At 60.3% G+C, this 18913-nt stretch overlaps 1 protein-coding gene across 2 annotated transcripts in view; it reads right to left on the bottom strand.

Annotated features, from left to right (window-relative positions):
* Pudp (pseudouridine 5'-phosphatase) overlaps nt 1–18913 on the bottom strand; it is a 122362-nt gene that overhangs the window by 54739 nt on the left and 48710 nt on the right. For both annotated transcript variants that reach the window (XM_077107835.1, XM_077107836.1), the window contains exon 3: nt 14965–15194. In XM_077107835.1, the coding sequence (XP_076963950.1) occupies nt 14965–15194 (230 nt within the window). The remainder of the gene's footprint in view (nt 1–14964; nt 15195–18913) is intronic.

Here is an 18913-nt window from a genome sequence, read left to right as displayed (position 1 = left end):
TCACCCCCATCTCCCCTCTGCATTATCATCTCCCTTTCTCACCCACCACCTCTCACCCCCATCTCACCTCTGCATTATCATCTCTTTCTCACCCACCACCTCTCACCCCCATCTCACCTCTGCATTATCATCTCCCTTTCTCACCCACCACCCCTCACCCCCATCTCACCTCTGCATTATCATCTCTCCCTTTCTCACCCACCACCTCTCACCCCCATCTCCCCTCTGCATTATCATCTCCCTTTCTCACCCACCACCTCTCACCCCCATCTCACCTCTGCATTATCATCTCTTTCTCACCCACCACCTCTCACCCCCATCTCACCTCTGCATTATCATCTCCCTTTCTCACCCACCACCCCTCACCCCCATCTCACCTCTGCATTATCATCTCTCCCTTTCTCACCCACCACCTCTCACCCCCATCGCCCCTCTGCATTATCATCTCCCTTTCTCACCCACCACCTCTCACCCCCCATCTCACCTCTGCATTATCATCTCTTTCTCACCCACCACCTCTCACCCCCATCTCCCCTCTGCATTATCATCTCCCTTTCTCACCCACCACCCCTCACCCCCCATCTCCCCTCTGCATTATCATCTCTCCCTTTCTCACCCACCACCTCTCACCCCCCATCTCCCCTCTGCATTATCATCTCCCTTTCTCACCCACCACCTCTCACCCCCCATCTCACCTCTGCATTATCATCTCTCCCTTTCTCACCCACCACCTCTCACCCTGCATCTCACCTCTGCATTATCATCTCCCTTTCTCACCCACCACCCCTCACCCCCCATCTCACCTCTGCATTATCATCTCTCCCTTTCTCACCCACCACCTCTCACCCTGCATCTCACCTCTGCATTATCATCTCCCTTTCTCACCCACCACCTCTCACCCTGCATCTCACCTCTGCATTATCATCTCCCTTTCTCACCCACCACCTCTCACCCCCATCTCACCTCTGCATTATCATCTCCCTTTCTCACCCACCACCTCTCACCCCCATCTCACCTCTGCATTATCATCTCTCCCTTTCTCACCCACCACCTCTCACCCCCCATCTCACCTCTGCATTATCATCTCTCCCTTTCTCACCCACCACCTCTCACCCTGCATCTCACCTCTGCATTATCATCTCCCTTTCTCACCCACCACCCCTCACCCCCCATCTCACCTCTGCATTATCATCTCCCTTTCTCACCCACCACCCCTCACCCCCCATCTCCCCTCTGCATTATCATCTCCCTTTCTCACCCACCACCCCTCACCCCCCATCTCCCCTCTGCATTATCATCTCCCTTTCTCACCCACCACCTCTCACCCCCCATCTCCCCTCTGCATTATCATCTCCCTTTCTCACCCACCACCTCTCACCCCCCATCTCCCCTCTGCATTATCATCTCCCTTTCTCACCCACCACCTCTCACCCCCCATCTCACCTCTGCATTATCATCTCTCCCTTTCTCACCCACCACCTCTCACCCTGCATCTCACCTCTGCATTATCATCTCCCTTTCTCACCCACCACCTCTCACCCCCCATCTCACCTCTGCATTATCATCTCTCCCTTTCTCACCCACCACCTCTCACCCTGCATCTCACCTCTGCATTATCATCTCCCTTTCTCACCCACCACCTCTCACCCCCCATCTCCCCTCTGCATTATCATCTCCCTTTCTCACCCACCACCTCTCACCCCCCATCTCCCCTCTGCATTATCATCTCCCTTTCTCACCCACCACCTCTCACCCCCCATCTCCCCTCTGCATTATCATCTCCCTTTCTCACCCACCACCTCTCACCCCCATCTCCCCTCTGCATTATCATCTCCCTTTCTCACCCACCACCTCTCACCCCCCATCTCCCCTCTGCATTATCATCTCCCTTTCTCACCCACCACCTCTCACCCTGCATCTCCCCTCTGCATTATCATCTCCCTTTCTCACCCACCACCTCTCACCCCCATCTCCCCTCTGCATTATCATCTCCCTTTCTCACCCACCACCTCTCACCCCCATCTCACCTCTGCATTATCATCTCTTTCTCACCCACCACCTCTCACCCCCATCTCACCTCTGCATTATCATCTCCCTTTCTCACCCACCACCCCTCACCCCCATCTCACCTCTGCATTATCATCTCTCCCTTTCTCACCCACCACCTCTCACCCCCATCTCCCCTCTGCATTATCATCTCCCTTTCTCACCCACCACCTCTCACCCCCATCTCACCTCTGCATTATCATCTCTTTCTCACCCACCACCTCTCACCCCCATCTCACCTCTGCATTATCATCTCCCTTTCTCACCCACCACCCCTCACCCCCATCTCACCTCTGCATTATCATCTCTCCCTTTCTCACCCACCACCTCTCACCCCCATCGCCCCTCTGCATTATCATCTCCCTTTCTCACCCACCACCTCTCACCCCCCATCTCACCTCTGCATTATCATCTCTTTCTCACCCACCACCTCTCACCCCCATCTCCCCTCTGCATTATCATCTCCCTTTCTCACCCACCACCCCTCACCCCCCATCTCCCCTCTGCATTATCATCTCTCCCTTTCTCACCCACCACCTCTCACCCCCCATCTCCCCTCTGCATTATCATCTCCCTTTCTCACCCACCACCTCTCACCCCCCATCTCACCTCTGCATTATCATCTCTCCCTTTCTCACCCACCACCTCTCACCCTGCATCTCACCTCTGCATTATCATCTCCCTTTCTCACCCACCACCCCTCACCCCCCATCTCACCTCTGCATTATCATCTCTCCCTTTCTCACCCACCACCTCTCACCCTGCATCTCACCTCTGCATTATCATCTCCCTTTCTCACCCACCACCTCTCACCCTGCATCTCACCTCTGCATTATCATCTCCCTTTCTCACCCACCACCTCTCACCCCCATCTCACCTCTGCATTATCATCTCCCTTTCTCACCCACCACCTCTCACCCCCATCTCACCTCTGCATTATCATCTCTCCCTTTCTCACCCACCACCTCTCACCCCCCATCTCACCTCTGCATTATCATCTCTCCCTTTCTCACCCACCACCTCTCACCCTGCATCTCACCTCTGCATTATCATCTCCCTTTCTCACCCACCACCCCTCACCCCCCATCTCACCTCTGCATTATCATCTCTCCCTTTCTCACCCACCACCTCTCACCCCCCATCTCACCTCTGCATTATCATCTCCCTTTCTCACCCACCACCTCTCACCCTGCATCTCACCTCTGCATTATCATCTCCCTTTCTCACCCACCACCTCTCACCCCCATCTCACCTCTGCATTATCATCTCCCTTTCTCACCCACCACCTCTCACCCCCCATCTCCCCTCTGCATTATCATCTCCCTTTCTCACCCACCACCTCTCACCCCCCATCTCACCTCTGCATTATCATCTCTCCCTTTCTCACCCACCACCTCTCACCCTGCATCTCACCTCTGCATTATCATCTCCCTTTCTCACCCACCACCCCTCACCCCCCATCTCCCCTCTGCATTATCATCTCCCTTTCTCACCCACCACCCCTCACCCCCCATCTCCCCTCTGCATTATCATCTCCCTTTCTCACCCACCACCTCTCACCCCCCATCTCCCCTCTGCATTATCATCTCCCTTTCTCACCCACCACCTCTCACCCCCCATCTCCCCTCTGCATTATCATCTCCCTTTCTCACCCACCACCTCTCACCCCCCATCTCACCTCTGCATTATCATCTCTCCCTTTCTCACCCACCACCTCTCACCCTGCATCTCACCTCTGCATTATCATCTCCCTTTCTCACCCACCACCTCTCACCCCCCCATCTCACCTCTGCATTATCATCTCTCCCTTTCTCACCCACCACCTCTCACCCTGCATCTCACCTCTGCATTATCATCTCCCTTTCTCACCCACCACCTCTCACCCCCCATCTCCCCTCTGCATTATCATCTCCCTTTCTCACCCACCACCTCTCACCCCCCATCTCCCCTCTGCATTATCATCTCCCTTTCTCACCCACCACCTCTCACCCCCCATCTCCCCTCTGCATTATCATCTCCCTTTCTCACCCACCACCTCTCACCCCCCATCTCCCCTCTGCATTATCATCTCCCTTTCTCACCCACCACCTCTCACCCCCCATCTCACCTCTGCATTATCATCTCTCCCTTTCTCACCCACCACCTCTCACCCCCATCTCACCTCTGCATTATCATCTCCCTTTCTCACCCACCACCTCTCACCCCCATCTCCCCTCTGCATTATCATCTCCCTTTCTCACCCACCACCTCTCACCCTGCATCTCACCTCTGCATTATCATCTCCCTTTCTCACCCACCACCTCTCACCCCCATCTCCCCTCTGCATTATCATCTCCCTTTCTCACCCACCACCTCTCACCCCCATCTCCCCTCTGCATTATCATCTCCCTTTCTCACCCACCACCTCTCACCCCCATCTCCCCTCTGCATTATCATCTCCCTTTCTCACCCACCACCTCTCACCCCCATCTCCCCTCTGCATTATCATCTCCCTTTCTCACCCACCACCTGTCACCCCCATCTCACCTCTGCATTATCATCTCCCTTTCTCACCCACCACCTCTCACCCTGCATCTCCCCTCTGCATTATCATCTCCCTTTCTCACCCACCACCTCTCACCCCCATCTCCCCTCTGCATTATCATCTCCCTTTCTCACCCACCACCTCTCACCCTGCATCTCACCTCTGCATTATCATCTCCCTTTCTCACCCACCACCTCTCACCCCCCATCTCCCCTCTGCATTATCATCTCCCTTTTTCACCCACCACCTCTCACCCCCCATCTCCCCTCTGCATTATCATCTCCCTTTCTCACCCACCACCTCTCACCCCCATCTCACCTCTGCATTATCATCTCTTTCTCACCCACCACCTCTCACCCCCATCTCCCCTCTGCATTATCATCTCCCTTTCTCACCCACCACCCCTCACCCTGCATCTCCCCTCTGCATTATCATCTCCCTTTCTCACCCACCACCTCTCACCCTGCATCTCACCTCTGCATTATCATCTCCCTTTCTCACCCACCACCTCTCACCCCCATCTCACCTCTGCATTATCATCTCCCTTTCTCACCCACCACCTCTCACCCTCCATCTCCCCTCTGCATTATCATCTCCCTTTCTCACCCACCACCTCTCACCCTGCATCTCACCTCTGCATTATCATCTCCCTTTCTCACCCACCACCTCTCACCCTCCATCTCACCTCTGCATTATCATCTCTTTCTCACCCACCACCTCTCACCCTCCATCTCCCCTCTGCATTATCATCTACTCTTTCTCACCCACCACCTCTCACCCTGCATCTCACCTCTGCATTATCATCTCCCTTTCTCACCCACCACCTGTCACCCCCATCTCACCTCTGCATTATCATCTCCCTTTCTCACCCACCACCTCTCACCCTGCATCTCCCCTCTGCATTATCATCTCCCTTTCTCACCCACCACCTCTCACCCTGCATCTCACCTCTGCATTATCATCTCTCCCTTTCTCACCCACCACCTCTCACCCTCCATCTCCCCTCTGCATTATCATCTCCCTTTCTCACCCACCACCTCTCACCCTGCATCTCACCTCTGCATTATCATCTCTCCCTTTCTCACCCACCACCTCTCACCCCCCATCTCCCCTCTGCATTATCATCTCCCTTTCTCACCCACCACCCCTCACCCTGCATCTCACCTCTGCATTATCATCTCCCTTTCTCACCCACCACCCCTCACCCTGCATCTCACCTCTGCATTATCATCTCCCTTTCTCACCCACCACCTCTCACCCCCCATCTCCCCTCTGCATTATCATCTCCCTTTCTCACCCACCACCCCTCACCCTGCATCTCACCTCTGCATTATCATCTCCCTTTCTCACCCACCACCTCTCACCCTGCATCTCCCCTCTGCATTATCATCTCTCCCTTTCTCACCCACCACCTCTCACCCCCCATCTCACCTCTGCATTATCATCTCCCTTTCTCACCCACCACCTCTCACCCTCCATCTCCCCTCTGCATTATCATCTCCCTTTCTCACCCACCACCTCTCACCCTGCATCTCACCTCTGCATTATCATCTACTCTTTCTCACCCACCACCTCTCACCCTGCATCTCACCTCTGCATTATCATCTCCCTTTCTCACCCACCACCTCTCACCCTCCATCTCCCCTCTGCATTATCATCTCCCTTTCTCACCCACCACCTCTCACCCTGCATCTCCCCTCTGCATTATCATCTCTTTCTCACCCACCACCTCTCACCCCCATCTCCCCTCTGCATTATCATCTCCCTTTCTCACCCACCACCTCTCACCCTGCATCTCACCTCTGCATTATCATCTCCCTTTCTCACCCACCACCTCTCACCCTCCATCTCCCCTCTGCATTATCATCTCCCTTTCTCACCCACCACCTCTCACCCTGCATCTCACCTCTGCATTATCATCTCCCTTTCTCACCCACCACCTCTCACCCCCATCTCACCTCTGCATTATCATCTCCCTTTCTCACCCACCACCTCTCACCCTCCATCTCCCCTCTGCATTATCATCTCCCTTTCTCACCCACCACCTCTCACCCTGCATCTCACCTCTGCATTATCATCTCCCTTTCTCACCCACCACCTCTCACCCCCATCTCACCTCTGCATTATCATCTCCCTTTCTCACCCACCACCTCTCACCCTCCATCTCCCCTCTGCATTATCATCTCCCTTTCTCACCCACCACCTCTCACCCTCCATCTCACCTCTGCATTATCATCTCTTTCTCACCCACCACCTCTCACCCTCCATCTCCCCTCTGCATTATCATCTACTCTTTCTCACCCACCACCTCTCACCCTGCATCTCACCTCTGCATTATCATCTCCCTTTCTCACCCACCACCTCTCACCCTCCATCTCCCCTCTGCATTATCATCTCCCTTTCTCACCCACCACCTCTCACCCCCATCTCCCCTCTGCATTATCATCTCTCCCTTTCTCACCCACCACCTCTCACCCCCATCTCACCTCTGCATTATCATCTCCCTTTCTCACCCACCACCTCTCACCCTGCATCTCACCTCTGCATTATCATCTCCCTTTCTCACCCACCACCTCTCACCCTCCATCTCCCCTCTGCATTATCATCTCCCTTTCTCACCCACCACCTCTCACCCCCATCTCCCCTCTGCATTATCATCTCTCCCTTTCTCACCCACCACCTCTCACCCCCATCTCACCTCTGCATTATCATCTCCCTTTCTCACCCACCACCTCTCACCCCCATCTCACCTCTGCATTATCATCTCCCTTTCTCACCCACCACCTCTCACCCTGCATCTCACCTCTGCATTATCATCTACTCTTTCTCACCCACCACCTCTCACCCCCATCTCACCTCTGCATTATCATCTCTTTCTCACCCACCACCTCTCACCCTCCATCTCCCCTCTGCATTATCATCTCCCTTTCTCACCCACCACCTCTCACCCTCCATCTCCCCTCTGCATTATCATCTACTCTTTCTCACCCACCACCTCTCACCCTGCATCTCCCCTCTGCATTATCATCTCTTTCTCACCCACCACCTCTCACCCCCATCTCACCTCTGCATTATCATCTCCCTTTCTCACCCACCACCTCTCACCCTGCATCTCACCTCTGCATTATCATCTCCCTTTCTCACCCACCACCTCTCACCCTCCATCTCCCCTCTGCATTATCATCTCCCTTTCTCACCCACCACCTCTCACCCTGCATCTCACCTCTGCATTATCATCTCCCTTTCTCACCCACCACCTGTCACCCCCATCTCCCCTCTGCATTATCATCTCCCTTTCTCACCCACCACCTCTCACCCTGCATCTCACCTCTGCATTATCATCTCCCTTTCTCACCCACCACCTCTCACCCACCGTTTCTGTCACCTGTTATGGATCTTTCTCCTATTACCTACCCACCCACCCTCCCTCCCACCTATCCATCAGCTCTCAGTGCATCTATGGTCTAATTAGTACCTGCCTATCTACCTACCATGTTCCATCTATCTGTACCTCTGTATCCATCTGTCACCTGTCTGTCCATCATCTCTGTTATCCACCTGTCCACCAGCCTTCTTCTCTATCATCTATTTGTGTACCTGTCCTCCAGCTGTCTGCCCACCTACCATCATGACCTGTTTGTCTTCTGTCTGTCGTCTAATAGCATCTGCCTATCTGCTGTCATCCTCCTGTTCACGTCCACCCTGTCTCTGCCGTGCATCTACCCACCCACCCACTCTCTCCACCATCCGTCTACTTACCCACCCATCATGGGTCTGGTTTTCGTCTGTTCACATATGACCTATCTGGTTAGTGTCTGTCTGTCTCCCTACCGTCTTCTGTCTACCTATTCCTACGTGTCCATCTGTCACCTGCCCATCATCCATCTGTTCATGCCGACGTACCTGCCGTCTGCCCAGGGTCATCTCTGTACTGCCACCTGTCATCGCTTACCTGTACCCCGTGTGCCATCTCCCTGTCTACCCACGGTCCATGTGGCATTCTGCTCCCTGCTGCCATGGATGTCTGGGGACCCCAGTCCTCCTGTGCACCCCACTCCCAGCCTGGTGAGGTGTCACGGCCAAGGCCTGGGCTCAGCAGAGCCACCTCCCTGCTTTGTGGCAGGTGCTGGGTGCAGCCTTTCTCCTGCAACGCCCTCTCTCCAAGGCTTCTCACGGCAGCCACTCCTGTGTGGACGCTGGAGGGACGTGGCCGCCATGGTGGCCTTAGTGCTGGCTTTCCTTGCTGGGGTCCCGGCCGGCCCGGGCTCGGTACCAGGCCCTTCACTGTCCTCGTGGGGAGTGTCAGTCCAGCTGACCTGGATCACGGGTCCCATGTGAGGTCGCTCAGTGTCCCGCAGAGTTCACGCCCCTCTTGGTGGCAGGGCAGCCCTGCGGGGACTACTCCCCCTGTGACTCGCCAGCCGCAGCGCGATCTCAGACGCCCCCCGCACCCTGTAAATCCCCGACCCCAGCGGCAGGTCACTGGTCGCCCCAGCTGCCTTCGTGTGCTGGGGTCAGCTGATCCTGTTTTCCCCGTTTCTTTGGGAGATGCTGGGATTGCGCCCAGGGCCTTGCGCACGCTGGGCCAGAGCTCGACCACTGAGCCAAGTCAACCGATCCCGCCAAGTGGACGGAGGCCTCCTGTTGAGTGACCCGAGAAAGGCACAGGGGGTCGAGGGTGGAAGGATCCATGGGCTTCGCTGCAAACCAGTCGAACGACTGTCGGCAAAGGCACCATCAACTGGAGCCAGTGGAGGAGACGCGTCCTGGGAGAGACTCAGAGGTGCGAAACGTGGAGGTGTCACCATGGGCCCAGTGTCTCCAGGTGACATGCGCCGCCCCCTGACCAGGTGCTAGGCAGGGCCCAGGCTGATTCACGGAGATGCCAAGCCAGAGCAAGGGCTGGGCACAGATGGCCCCGGACAGAGTCTGCCAGGACAGGTTCAGGCCAGGTGCTCAAGCCTGGCGTGGCGGGGGAGCCAGAGTCGGGGTGCACTGAGCAGCCACACCCTGGGGGCCTGGGGCCCTGGGCGTGGGGAGGGCTTCTGCTCTGCGCCTCCCAAGGTCGGCCCAGGCCTGGCGAGCTGAAGAGCTGTACGGGGCCAGGATCCGCGGGCGCAGCCTGGGACGGCAGGTCTGCAGGCGGACAGCTGGACTACAGTGCCCTGCAGGGACACGGCAGGAGGCCACAGGGGCTGACCACGGCGTGGCCTGCGCCAGGCTGAAGGACCAGCAGAGAGGTGGCAGCAGGGGAGCAGAACATCACAGCTCCACAGAGGCCACGCATGGAGTCCCACAGAGGACAAGTCCCGGTGAGGGTCGGAGTGGGTGGGAAGACGAGGTGGCGCCCGGCAGGGATGAGGCAGGGGCCTAGGGCAGGTCCCCACAGGGGGCTGCTCCACAGCAGCCTGAGGGCACGGCACAGGGAGAGAGGGAAGAGGAAAGGAGATGGGCCGCGGCGTGGACAGGGGCTCTGTGCTGTTAGAAGGGCTGAAGGGGGGCCGCAAACCCAGAAACTGCTCAACTGCTCACCGAGGGCTCCAGGGGGTGCTCTGCGGAGCCCCAGGGTGCTCCAGGAGACAGCCCCAGGGTGCTCCAGGAGACAGCCCCAAGGTGAGGGCGCATGCTCAAGGAGGCAAGAGGCCCGCAGGGCGAGGGCCCCACAGTGCTCTGTCCACAGGGAGGCCCGGCCATAGCTGATTCAGTTTCTAGAGAAGCAACCTGTCAAGCAGCTGCTGAGGGACACTGCATGTGGCCGTGGGGCGGGGGAGGAGCGTCTGTTCTGGGGCCGGGCAGGCGACCACCAAGGGACCAGTCACAGTGGGAGGTCCCGGGTGTGCACGGGGACAGGAGTGCTCCCACAGGACAGGGTTTTCAGAGTGCCCTGGGGAAAGGTGACCTGGGTCACAGGCGGAGGGCTGACAGGGCCAGGTGACGTGTGAAGCCCCCTCTTCAGCTGCTGCTGGGAGGACGGCTGGGGACACCCAGACCGAGGGCCAGGAGAAAGCCTACCAAGGGGGCGGGCCCCAAAAGACCCGGATCAAAAAGGTGGCGCAGAAGTGAGGAGGGAGGAAACCTGCGGAAAGAGGCGAGAGCCGCGGCCTGGAGGACCGGCTGGGGGCGCGGAGACGCTGCGCGGGGCTGGGCGGCGGAGTCCCCAGGCGCAGAGGGCTCCCGGTGGGTGGGCCCTGGGACCCCAGCCTCCAGAGCGGGCTGAGCTGGGAGCGTCCCCCCGACTGTCCCAAGGGGTCTGCTGAGCTTCCCTAGGATTTCCTTAGGCCTCCCAGGAGCCAAGGCCCGGAGTCGGCGCAGGACGCAGGGGAGTGAGCTCACCCCAAGGGAAGGGCAGAGGTGGGGGCCGGGACAGGCACGCACACGGGGCGGGAGGACCAAGATGGACATGCGCACGAGGCAGAAGGGCCAGGATGGACACCTGCAGACAACGCTTTGCGACTTGGGCCCAAGTTCCAGGCAAACGGGGAATGGGGGGGGCAGAAAGGCAGCAGACCACGGCGGGGGAGCCCCCAGAAACGGTGCCGCGGGCCTCGGAGTGCTGGCCGGTGGGTGAGGTGCCGTGCAGTGCAGGGGACACTGTCAGATAGAAGCCAGGAGGGGTCAGAGGTGGGGTCCTGCCGCTGGGGGGGCACTGGGTACAGGCCTGAGGGCCACTGAGGGCCAGATGCCCCAGGCGCGTCCCGGCTGGGGAGCACAAGACCACGCTGCGGGGATGGAGGAGCAGGGCTGGCGCCCACCAGTGCTGGTCAGTGAGGGAGGCCGGGAGCCTGGGGAAGGAAGCAGGGGGCCCGGGGGCCAGGGGGTGGGTGGCCGGGAGCACAGGAGTGGGGCGAGGAGGGGCCTGTGCAGCGCAGCCGGAGGGCAGCAGCTGCAGGAAGAGGCCGGGCTGACCCTCACCTTCCCACAGCAAGAGAAGTCCCGTCATGACAGCCACCTGCAGGACGTCCCCAGCAGGGAAGTGGCTCTCCTCCAGAGCAGCAGTCCGTCCACGCGGGCCATGGGTGAGAAGTCACCCAGCAGTGCCCAGCAGGGTCACATCGGTCCGCGTAGTTTCCTGAAAGCCCTTTATGCTTACAGCAGTGTCCTCGTCCCCTCGTAGGCCCCGTGAAGTCCACAGGAAGCCACACACTCTGCCGGCCTCCTGGTCCCATCGTCTGGGAACTCCTCCTCATCATCTTGGGAGCAAAGCCTCTGCCTTCTCTTGGTAAAGAACCTTACAGTCCCCAGTCACCAGCCTGCAGGGCGGTGGGAACGCTCTTCCTCCCCGACAGGGGGACTGGGTGAAGCATGCAACCCCAAGGCAGGACACCGAGGAGGACCAACCTGGGAAACAGGGAGGTCTGCCTGGGAGCGGCTGCAGGAAACCCCAGGGCGAGCCAGGTGCTGGGTTGGCTCAGCAGGGTGAGCGGCCTGAGGAGGAGGTCAGTGGTGACAGGGTGGCAGGCGGTGGCACAGCGAGACCCTCCCCCTGCAGACGCAGCTGCCGTTCAGTCGTGCCCCTTACTGGGGGCTGGGGACCGGGGCTCAGGAACACTCAATCACCAGAGGACGGCCCGCGACTCCCGAGGCCCCCTGAAGCACTCCAAGCTGGAGTGGGGGACGCCCAGTTCCTGGGACACTCCAGTCCTGCTGGGCCACCAGCGCACGCCAGTCCTGAGGGGACCCAGCGCTCCGACCTTCACTCCGGGGTTCACAAGGAGCTGCCCACGTCACTCAAGGTCCTGCCGGAGACCACTGGGTGAGGGGTCACAACAGGAGAGTCAGCGGCTCCACAGGCGGGCAGCCTCGGGTTGTTTGGAGTCACACTTGGTGTTTCCGAGCGTGATGAGAGCCCGGGAGGGCGTACAGGACCCTGCCGTGGACACACCTGCTTGCCAAGACGGTACACACAGAGTCCCCTTCCACACAGCCCGAAAGCAGAGCCCCTGAGGGTGCAGGACGTGGGAGTACTGCACACACCGCGACACCCTGGGCGGGACCCAGGAGGGTGCTCCGTACACAGCCCGCGCTTGTGGGCTGGGGTCACTGGACCCAGGATGTCTGCTGGGCCTGAGCCCTGGCTGGGCCCGTCATGGAGGCCAGGTGCTGGGGTTTCCGCTTGAGGTGCCATCGTGGCGCTCAGCGTTTGGGCCCGGGGACCTGCTGCTCAACGTGCATCACGTGACATGAAGGAAGGGGCCACGGATACAGGACAGCCACTGTGCGCAGCCTCTCCAGGTAAATGCGCTTCCACTTCTTAACCTTTATGGAGAAGCCTCGTGTGCACAAGTTTCTTGAAGTCACAACAAGAGAGAAGCCAGGGGTGGCGATGCTGAAGCCCTGTCCCCAACACAGCACGGCGAGGAGACTGTGCAGCGATGGTGGTGGCACCGGCTGTCACGGGCCCCTTTCCAGCTGATGCACATGTGTGCATGCGGTAAGGGTGCCACACGGGAACTCCACCCCAGTGACGTGCGTTCTGTGGCTGGACCTCCCTCGAGTGGCAGAGGGACACAGGAGGCAGGGTGCACACCTGGTGCAGGAGCGGGGCTGCCTGGGTGCACGTCTGCAGGCTCGGGCTGCAGGGCTGAGCAGCAGGCCCCCACCCGGGGCGCCGAGGGCCAGAGGGGACAGTCAGGGCTGGGGCAGCGGAAGCCCTCTCCCAGGCAGCTCCACGGCGGCGGCCGGCCCAGTCCCGACTTCTGCCGAGGCCTTCCCTGGTGCTCATTCTGACTGAGTTTTAAGCACAAATTAAAACCTAGAGGAGAGGTCTGAGGTTTCCTGCCGTAGCTCAATGCCCTGCGGGCCCCAGCCCTGGTTCAGCCCCAGCTCCACCAAAAAAGGGCGGCTTCAAAGAGCATCATCCCCGTGGGAACGTGGGAACGTGGGAACGTGGGAACGTGGGAACGTGGGAACGTGGGAACGTGGGAAGGCGCTTCAGGCCCCAGGCCCTGCTGGCCACTGGGGACCCGGCAACTGTCTCCCCTGGTGACCCCAGGCCCTTGCTGCCACTTGGCCGTGGGTGTTTCTTCTACACCCGGCAGGCTCGATTCCCAGACACCCCGAGTTCTGAACCCGACTCTCCTTGTCCGAGGGGAGGCTGCAGGACAAGGCCAGGAGCGGCCCTGGTCCTCCTGCCCCACGGCCGCGCCCCAGACAATGCCCAACGCTCTGCGGGGTGGCCCCCGGAGCAGGAGCCCGTCAGTCCTACCCCACCACAGCCCACCACAGCGGGAGGGCCCCAGAGCCCTCGCAGGGCAGGGGTGACAGCTGCAGGACAGACGTGCCCACTGCCCACACGGTGCCCGGGGGCGAGAGCCTGGGGGCTGCCTGCCCTTACGACACGAGGGACTCCTTTCCTGACCAGTCACGTGCCACCACAGAGAGGACAGCGACGGCGCTGCAGTCCCAGGGCCCCCCAGTCCCAGTCCCGTGGACACACTGGTGTGCACGCCCCCGTGACCCTGGCCTGGCCACCACACAGGATTCTGCACCTGTACCCAGGGCAGGCCGCGTCCCTCTGCCCCCACGCAGCGCCCACACAACCTGGACCGAGCTGCCCCCCACACCTCCCTGAACACCCTGCGGGGTCCCGGGAAGGACCCTGGAGGGCCGCGGCAGGGAGTCACAGGCCGTCCCCACTAGGCCCTGCTGGACGAGCAGCCACGAGGCTGGGCCCTGGAGGGCTGCAGTGCCCCTGCCCAGCTGCCTGCTCCCCTGGGAAACATCTCAAGTCCAACCTCAGGATGGACAGACCTGCCCGAGGAGCAAAGCCCTCTGCACAGTAGAAAGTGGCTTGGCCAGTAGCTGGGGCAGCAGAGTCCTGCTGAGCTCCTCGGAACTGTGGGGGACAGGCTGGGGTGGCCGGGGACCACCTGGGTAGAGCAGGACTGCGGGGAGTGGCTGGGGTGGCCCTGGTTATGGCAGAACGACTGGGGGTGGTTGGGGTGGCCCTGGTTATGGCAGAACGACTGGGGGTGGCTGGGGTGGCCCTGGTTATGGCAGAACGACTGGGGGTGGCTGGGGTGGCCCTGGTTAGAGCAGGACTGCGGGGAGTGGCCCTGGTTGGGACGGGGAGTGGCCCTGGTTACAGCAGGACTGCAGAGAGTGGCCCTGGTTGGGACGGGGAGTGGCCCTGGTTGGGACGGGGAGTGGCCCTGGTTGGGGCAGGGATGCCCTCTGCCCACGTCAGGGAGCCCCCACCCCCACACGCTGTCCTCTTCGGGCAGTGGGGTGTCCACTGTGGGCCTGGCCCAGTGTCGCCGGGGACTGGGGCGCAGCTGTGACCCTCACCAGCTGCTGGCCAGGGACAGGCACCAAGCCCTGGTGTGCAGCAGACGCCACATGGCTCTGCTGGGGGCAGCCACAGCGCCGACCCTCGCAGCCCGCACCCAGCCTACCTGCTCCAGGGGCGGCGCAGGGGAGAACCTCCGGGCGCAGGTGAGGAAGATGTCGGGGTTGGGCTTGCCGCCCTTCACCTCAGGGTCGTCCCCCAGCACGATGTGGTCAAACAGGCCGAAGAAGACCTTGTGTCTGCCGGTCTTCATCTCGAAGGACGTGGTCCCCGAGCTGGTGGCCAGGGCAAAGGGTATGCTGTGCTTCCGCAGGTGGTGGATCAGCTTCTCAGCCCCTGTGAGCAGGACAAAGACCCCAGAGTAGTGGACAGCCTCCTCCCAGGGACAGCTCTCCTCGGGGGGGCTGCAGAGGGACTCGGAGCAGCCCCCAAAGGCCATGGGCTGGAGGCCGGTCCCCAGGCCGGGTGCCAGGAGCAGGAGTGGTCCTGTAGTGGGGCCCAGGGGCCAGGGGCCTGGCGTGGACGGAGACCCTGGGCACCTGCTCCTCCCCGTCTGCTTCCTCCCCGCCAGGAGGCGACAGCCCTCCTCAGCCACGTGCCCCCACCACACGCTGTCTTTGCACAGACACCAAGTGACCGGCCCCAGTGGCCATGGACTGACGCCTCTCCAGTTCTGAGCTTCCGTGAAGGCGGCTCTCCTGGTGCCTGTCACAGTGAGGGGAGCCAGTGCAGTGAGCAACAGCAGGTTCTTGCCACCTCTTCCAGGGGACTGTGCGATCGCTGGGGCAGCCCAGCTCACAAACAGCCCTACTCAGAGGTGGAAGCAGGACATCAGCGCAGGACGTACTGTGGCGCTGCCCTGCACGGGGAGCAGGGGACGATTTCCTGGAAAGAGGCGTGGCGGGGCACACAGCGATCTGGGGGAGGTGGGGACGCCTGGGGCACGCAGGGCGCAGGGGAAGGCCAGGGCCCAGTGGAGCTGCTGCCCGACCGTGTCTCTGATCTGAGGCAGCAACCTCGCAGGACCACGCTCTGGGCCTTTCTGACAACAATCTGCTGCGCACACAAGTGGGGGGCCACCCCACTGCTGGGGTGAGGGGTCCCAGCTGCCCCGCAGAGGGGAGGAGAAGCCGGACGGAGGGTCAGCTCGGCACCCGCCCCGGCACCAGGGAGAAGCAGCAGCGCCCCTCACAGCCCAGGAGCAGCACCGGCAAGAGCACCCCACGTGGCCATGGCGAGGAGCACTGACCACAGGACAGGGACACAGCTGCCCATCAGGCAAGGACACAGGCTGGCACCTGGGTCACAGGAGCCACAACTCCCACCTGCACTGAGACCGCTGGAAGGACACCTGACCGGCCAAGCCCCAGGGCTCAGCTGAAAGTGTTCCAAACAACCACCGTGTCACTGTGTGAACAGTGACAGGGGCAGGACCTCTGCCTGTCAACCGCCACAGAACCCGGCACACCTACAATCTCCTGCGAGGGGACACAGCCATGGCAGGGGATGACCTGGGGAAACGGTGCCAGCTGAGGCTGAGAGCAGGCCTGGCGGCCCACCCCATGACAGGCAGGTCAGGGCGTCCTGCACCCGCCGGGTAAGGACACAGCGTCCCACACACCGACGTTACCAGTCCTGCCACAGAGGAACGCGACTCGCCCAGAGGACAAGAGCAGCCACAGGAGCTGACACAGAGGAGGTCGGCGGAACCGGCCTGGCAGCAGCTTCACACTGTCCCAGTGCGCCCAGGCAGAGGTGGGACCCAAAGGGGCAGCCCTGGACCTGCGGTCTACAGAGACCAACTCAGACGCAGACACACAGGTAAAAAGCACAAAGGGAGGCAGCCACAGACAACGTGACTCCCGGACACCGCCAGACGAAGCCCAGGCAGGCGGATCTCAGAACCGTGAGGGGCCATTACCAGGGACACAGAGGAACACTTTGTTGTGATAACCCACGACTCATCAAAGCAGACAGCTCTGAGTGTGTGCATACGGCACGCCACGGCTCCAGGCCACATCAGCCAACACTGTCGGGATCAGCGAATGCAGACTCGAGGGAGGGCACACTGCAGTCTCCGTCCCGTCTGGGTAGCGGCAGGACAAGCAGACAGGAAGTGAGCGAGGGACAGCGGACGTCCAAGGTCCGACCTACGGTCTGTTACATGAACACAATGTCACAGCAGAATCCTGGTCACTTTCCAGTCACACGGGTCATTCAGGAAGCCAGAGGCACTGTGACCCACGATGACATCGTTCTCAGAGTTTCTCAGCTACGGAGACGAGGCAGGGTCTGCTCCCTGAGCAGGACAGAGCCAAGAGCGGCATCAGCAGTGGAAGGTGCTGGGACACCACAAGTGTCTGTGTGTGAGACGACGCGCTCCTGGGTCAGGATGACCTCCCAGGGGACTGACAGGAGTGTAGAGAACAAGCGGGTCCCTGGGCACACCAGAGGAGTGGGAGGGAGAAGGCGGCAGGAGAGGAGGAAGAGGAGGAGCCGGTGAGAAGCCGCAGGACCACAGCTGGTTCCTGGAAGAGGTCATCAAGGGGCAGGCAGGCCACAGCTGGACGGCCTGGGGAGACAGGAAGAGGGAGCTCAGCGAGCCGGCCGGGGTCAGACAGCAGATGGAACTGGAGCCACTTCACGCAGCAGCTTGGACCCTGGCTCCGGAGACCAGCCTGGGAAGACAGGGACGGGCCGAACAGCCTCCTAGCCAGGAAGGAAACAAGGTGCAGGCAACGCCTTCCCTCTCCAGGCTCCAGCGGCCTGTCCCTGAACAGGCCACAGGCCTGGGCCGCGGGAGGAAACTCGCAACCCGTTCCGCCCCCTGCAAGTGGAGGAGCGCTCCCCAGCTCCTCACACCACCACACTTTCCAGACGCCAAAGCCGCACACAAGCCAGAGGAAGACAGCTACAGCTGCCTCAGCCCCTGTCCACACACACACACCTGCACGTGCAAAGAGGTCCCCCAGCAAAGGCGCACACCCAGGAGCTGCTGCAAAACTGTCCCCAAGGTAGCCACACCCTGAGGTGGCCCGCAGCAGCTGCAGACCCGCATCACACCGGACTGAACGCAGGAGCCTCATCCTAGAGACCTTGGGACAACTGGACGGTGGGCAAAAGGCAATTACAAGAGCAGGGCAATAATGCACCTCCTTCTGGATACCCAGGGATCACAGCCGAGTCCCCCAACCACCCCAACTAAGAAGTGCGCACACGGCAAGTTCAAAAGGTCAGGGGACTGCATGCTCGTCTCTGAAGCACGCTATAAAAAGGAAAAAAGATGGTTCAAGTTCTTTGGTGCTATAAATTCTTAATGTAACCGTTGTGTTTTGTTGAAGCCCATCCTGGTAACCCTGTTCTTCCTGTGATCATTTTCAAGGTGCTAACGTAGCAGCAGTGGCGCAGTCGGGTGCGCTAAAGCACGTCTCCAACTGCAGGGCACACCCGCCCAGGAACCCAGAGGGGCTTCGGGTAGCTTTCTGCAGTCTGGGAGGGCCCTGACCAGCGCTCCACGCACTGTCCCCCTACCTGCCGTCCACGACTGGTCCCAAGCAAGCTCACGGGCCAAGGTCCCACAAAGCCTTTGGGAGCAGAGGGAAATGGGCCCATGACAACCGTCTGAAGGCAGGTCTCAGGCTCGGGACTCTCGCCCTGGGCTCCACTTCTGCCAGTGACCAGCAGCACAGAGGGACCCCTCAGCTGCTGTGGGTGATGCGAGTGCAGCACAGTGCGACCCAAAGACACGGCGAGCCTCACCACGCACGCAGGGAGGCCCAGTCCACGCCCACCGGCTGCACAGCCCTGCATTAGCGCTCAGTAACAAGGAACGTGGTACTGTCCCTCCAAAAACTCACGTCCAGGACATGCTGGCCACCAGCACCGCCGGTGCACTCTGAGAAGGACAGGGCTGTAGGGGTACATGGGCCAGTCCCGGGAGAAGCTGCTTAGTTGACAAGTAAGGGAACCCCCACAGCTTCTAGGGCTGGCTGCGGGGAAGGGCAGCTGTCCATGGCTGGGGTCAGCTTCCCCAGGCTCCTCTCCAGGGCAAGGCA

This window comes from Callospermophilus lateralis, chromosome Y (assembly GCF_048772815.1).
Source record: "Callospermophilus lateralis isolate mCalLat2 chromosome Y, mCalLat2.hap1, whole genome shotgun sequence".
Taxonomy (NCBI): Eukaryota; Metazoa; Chordata; class Mammalia; order Rodentia; family Sciuridae; genus Callospermophilus; species Callospermophilus lateralis.
This window is presented reverse-complemented; position numbering and strand designations above follow the sequence as displayed.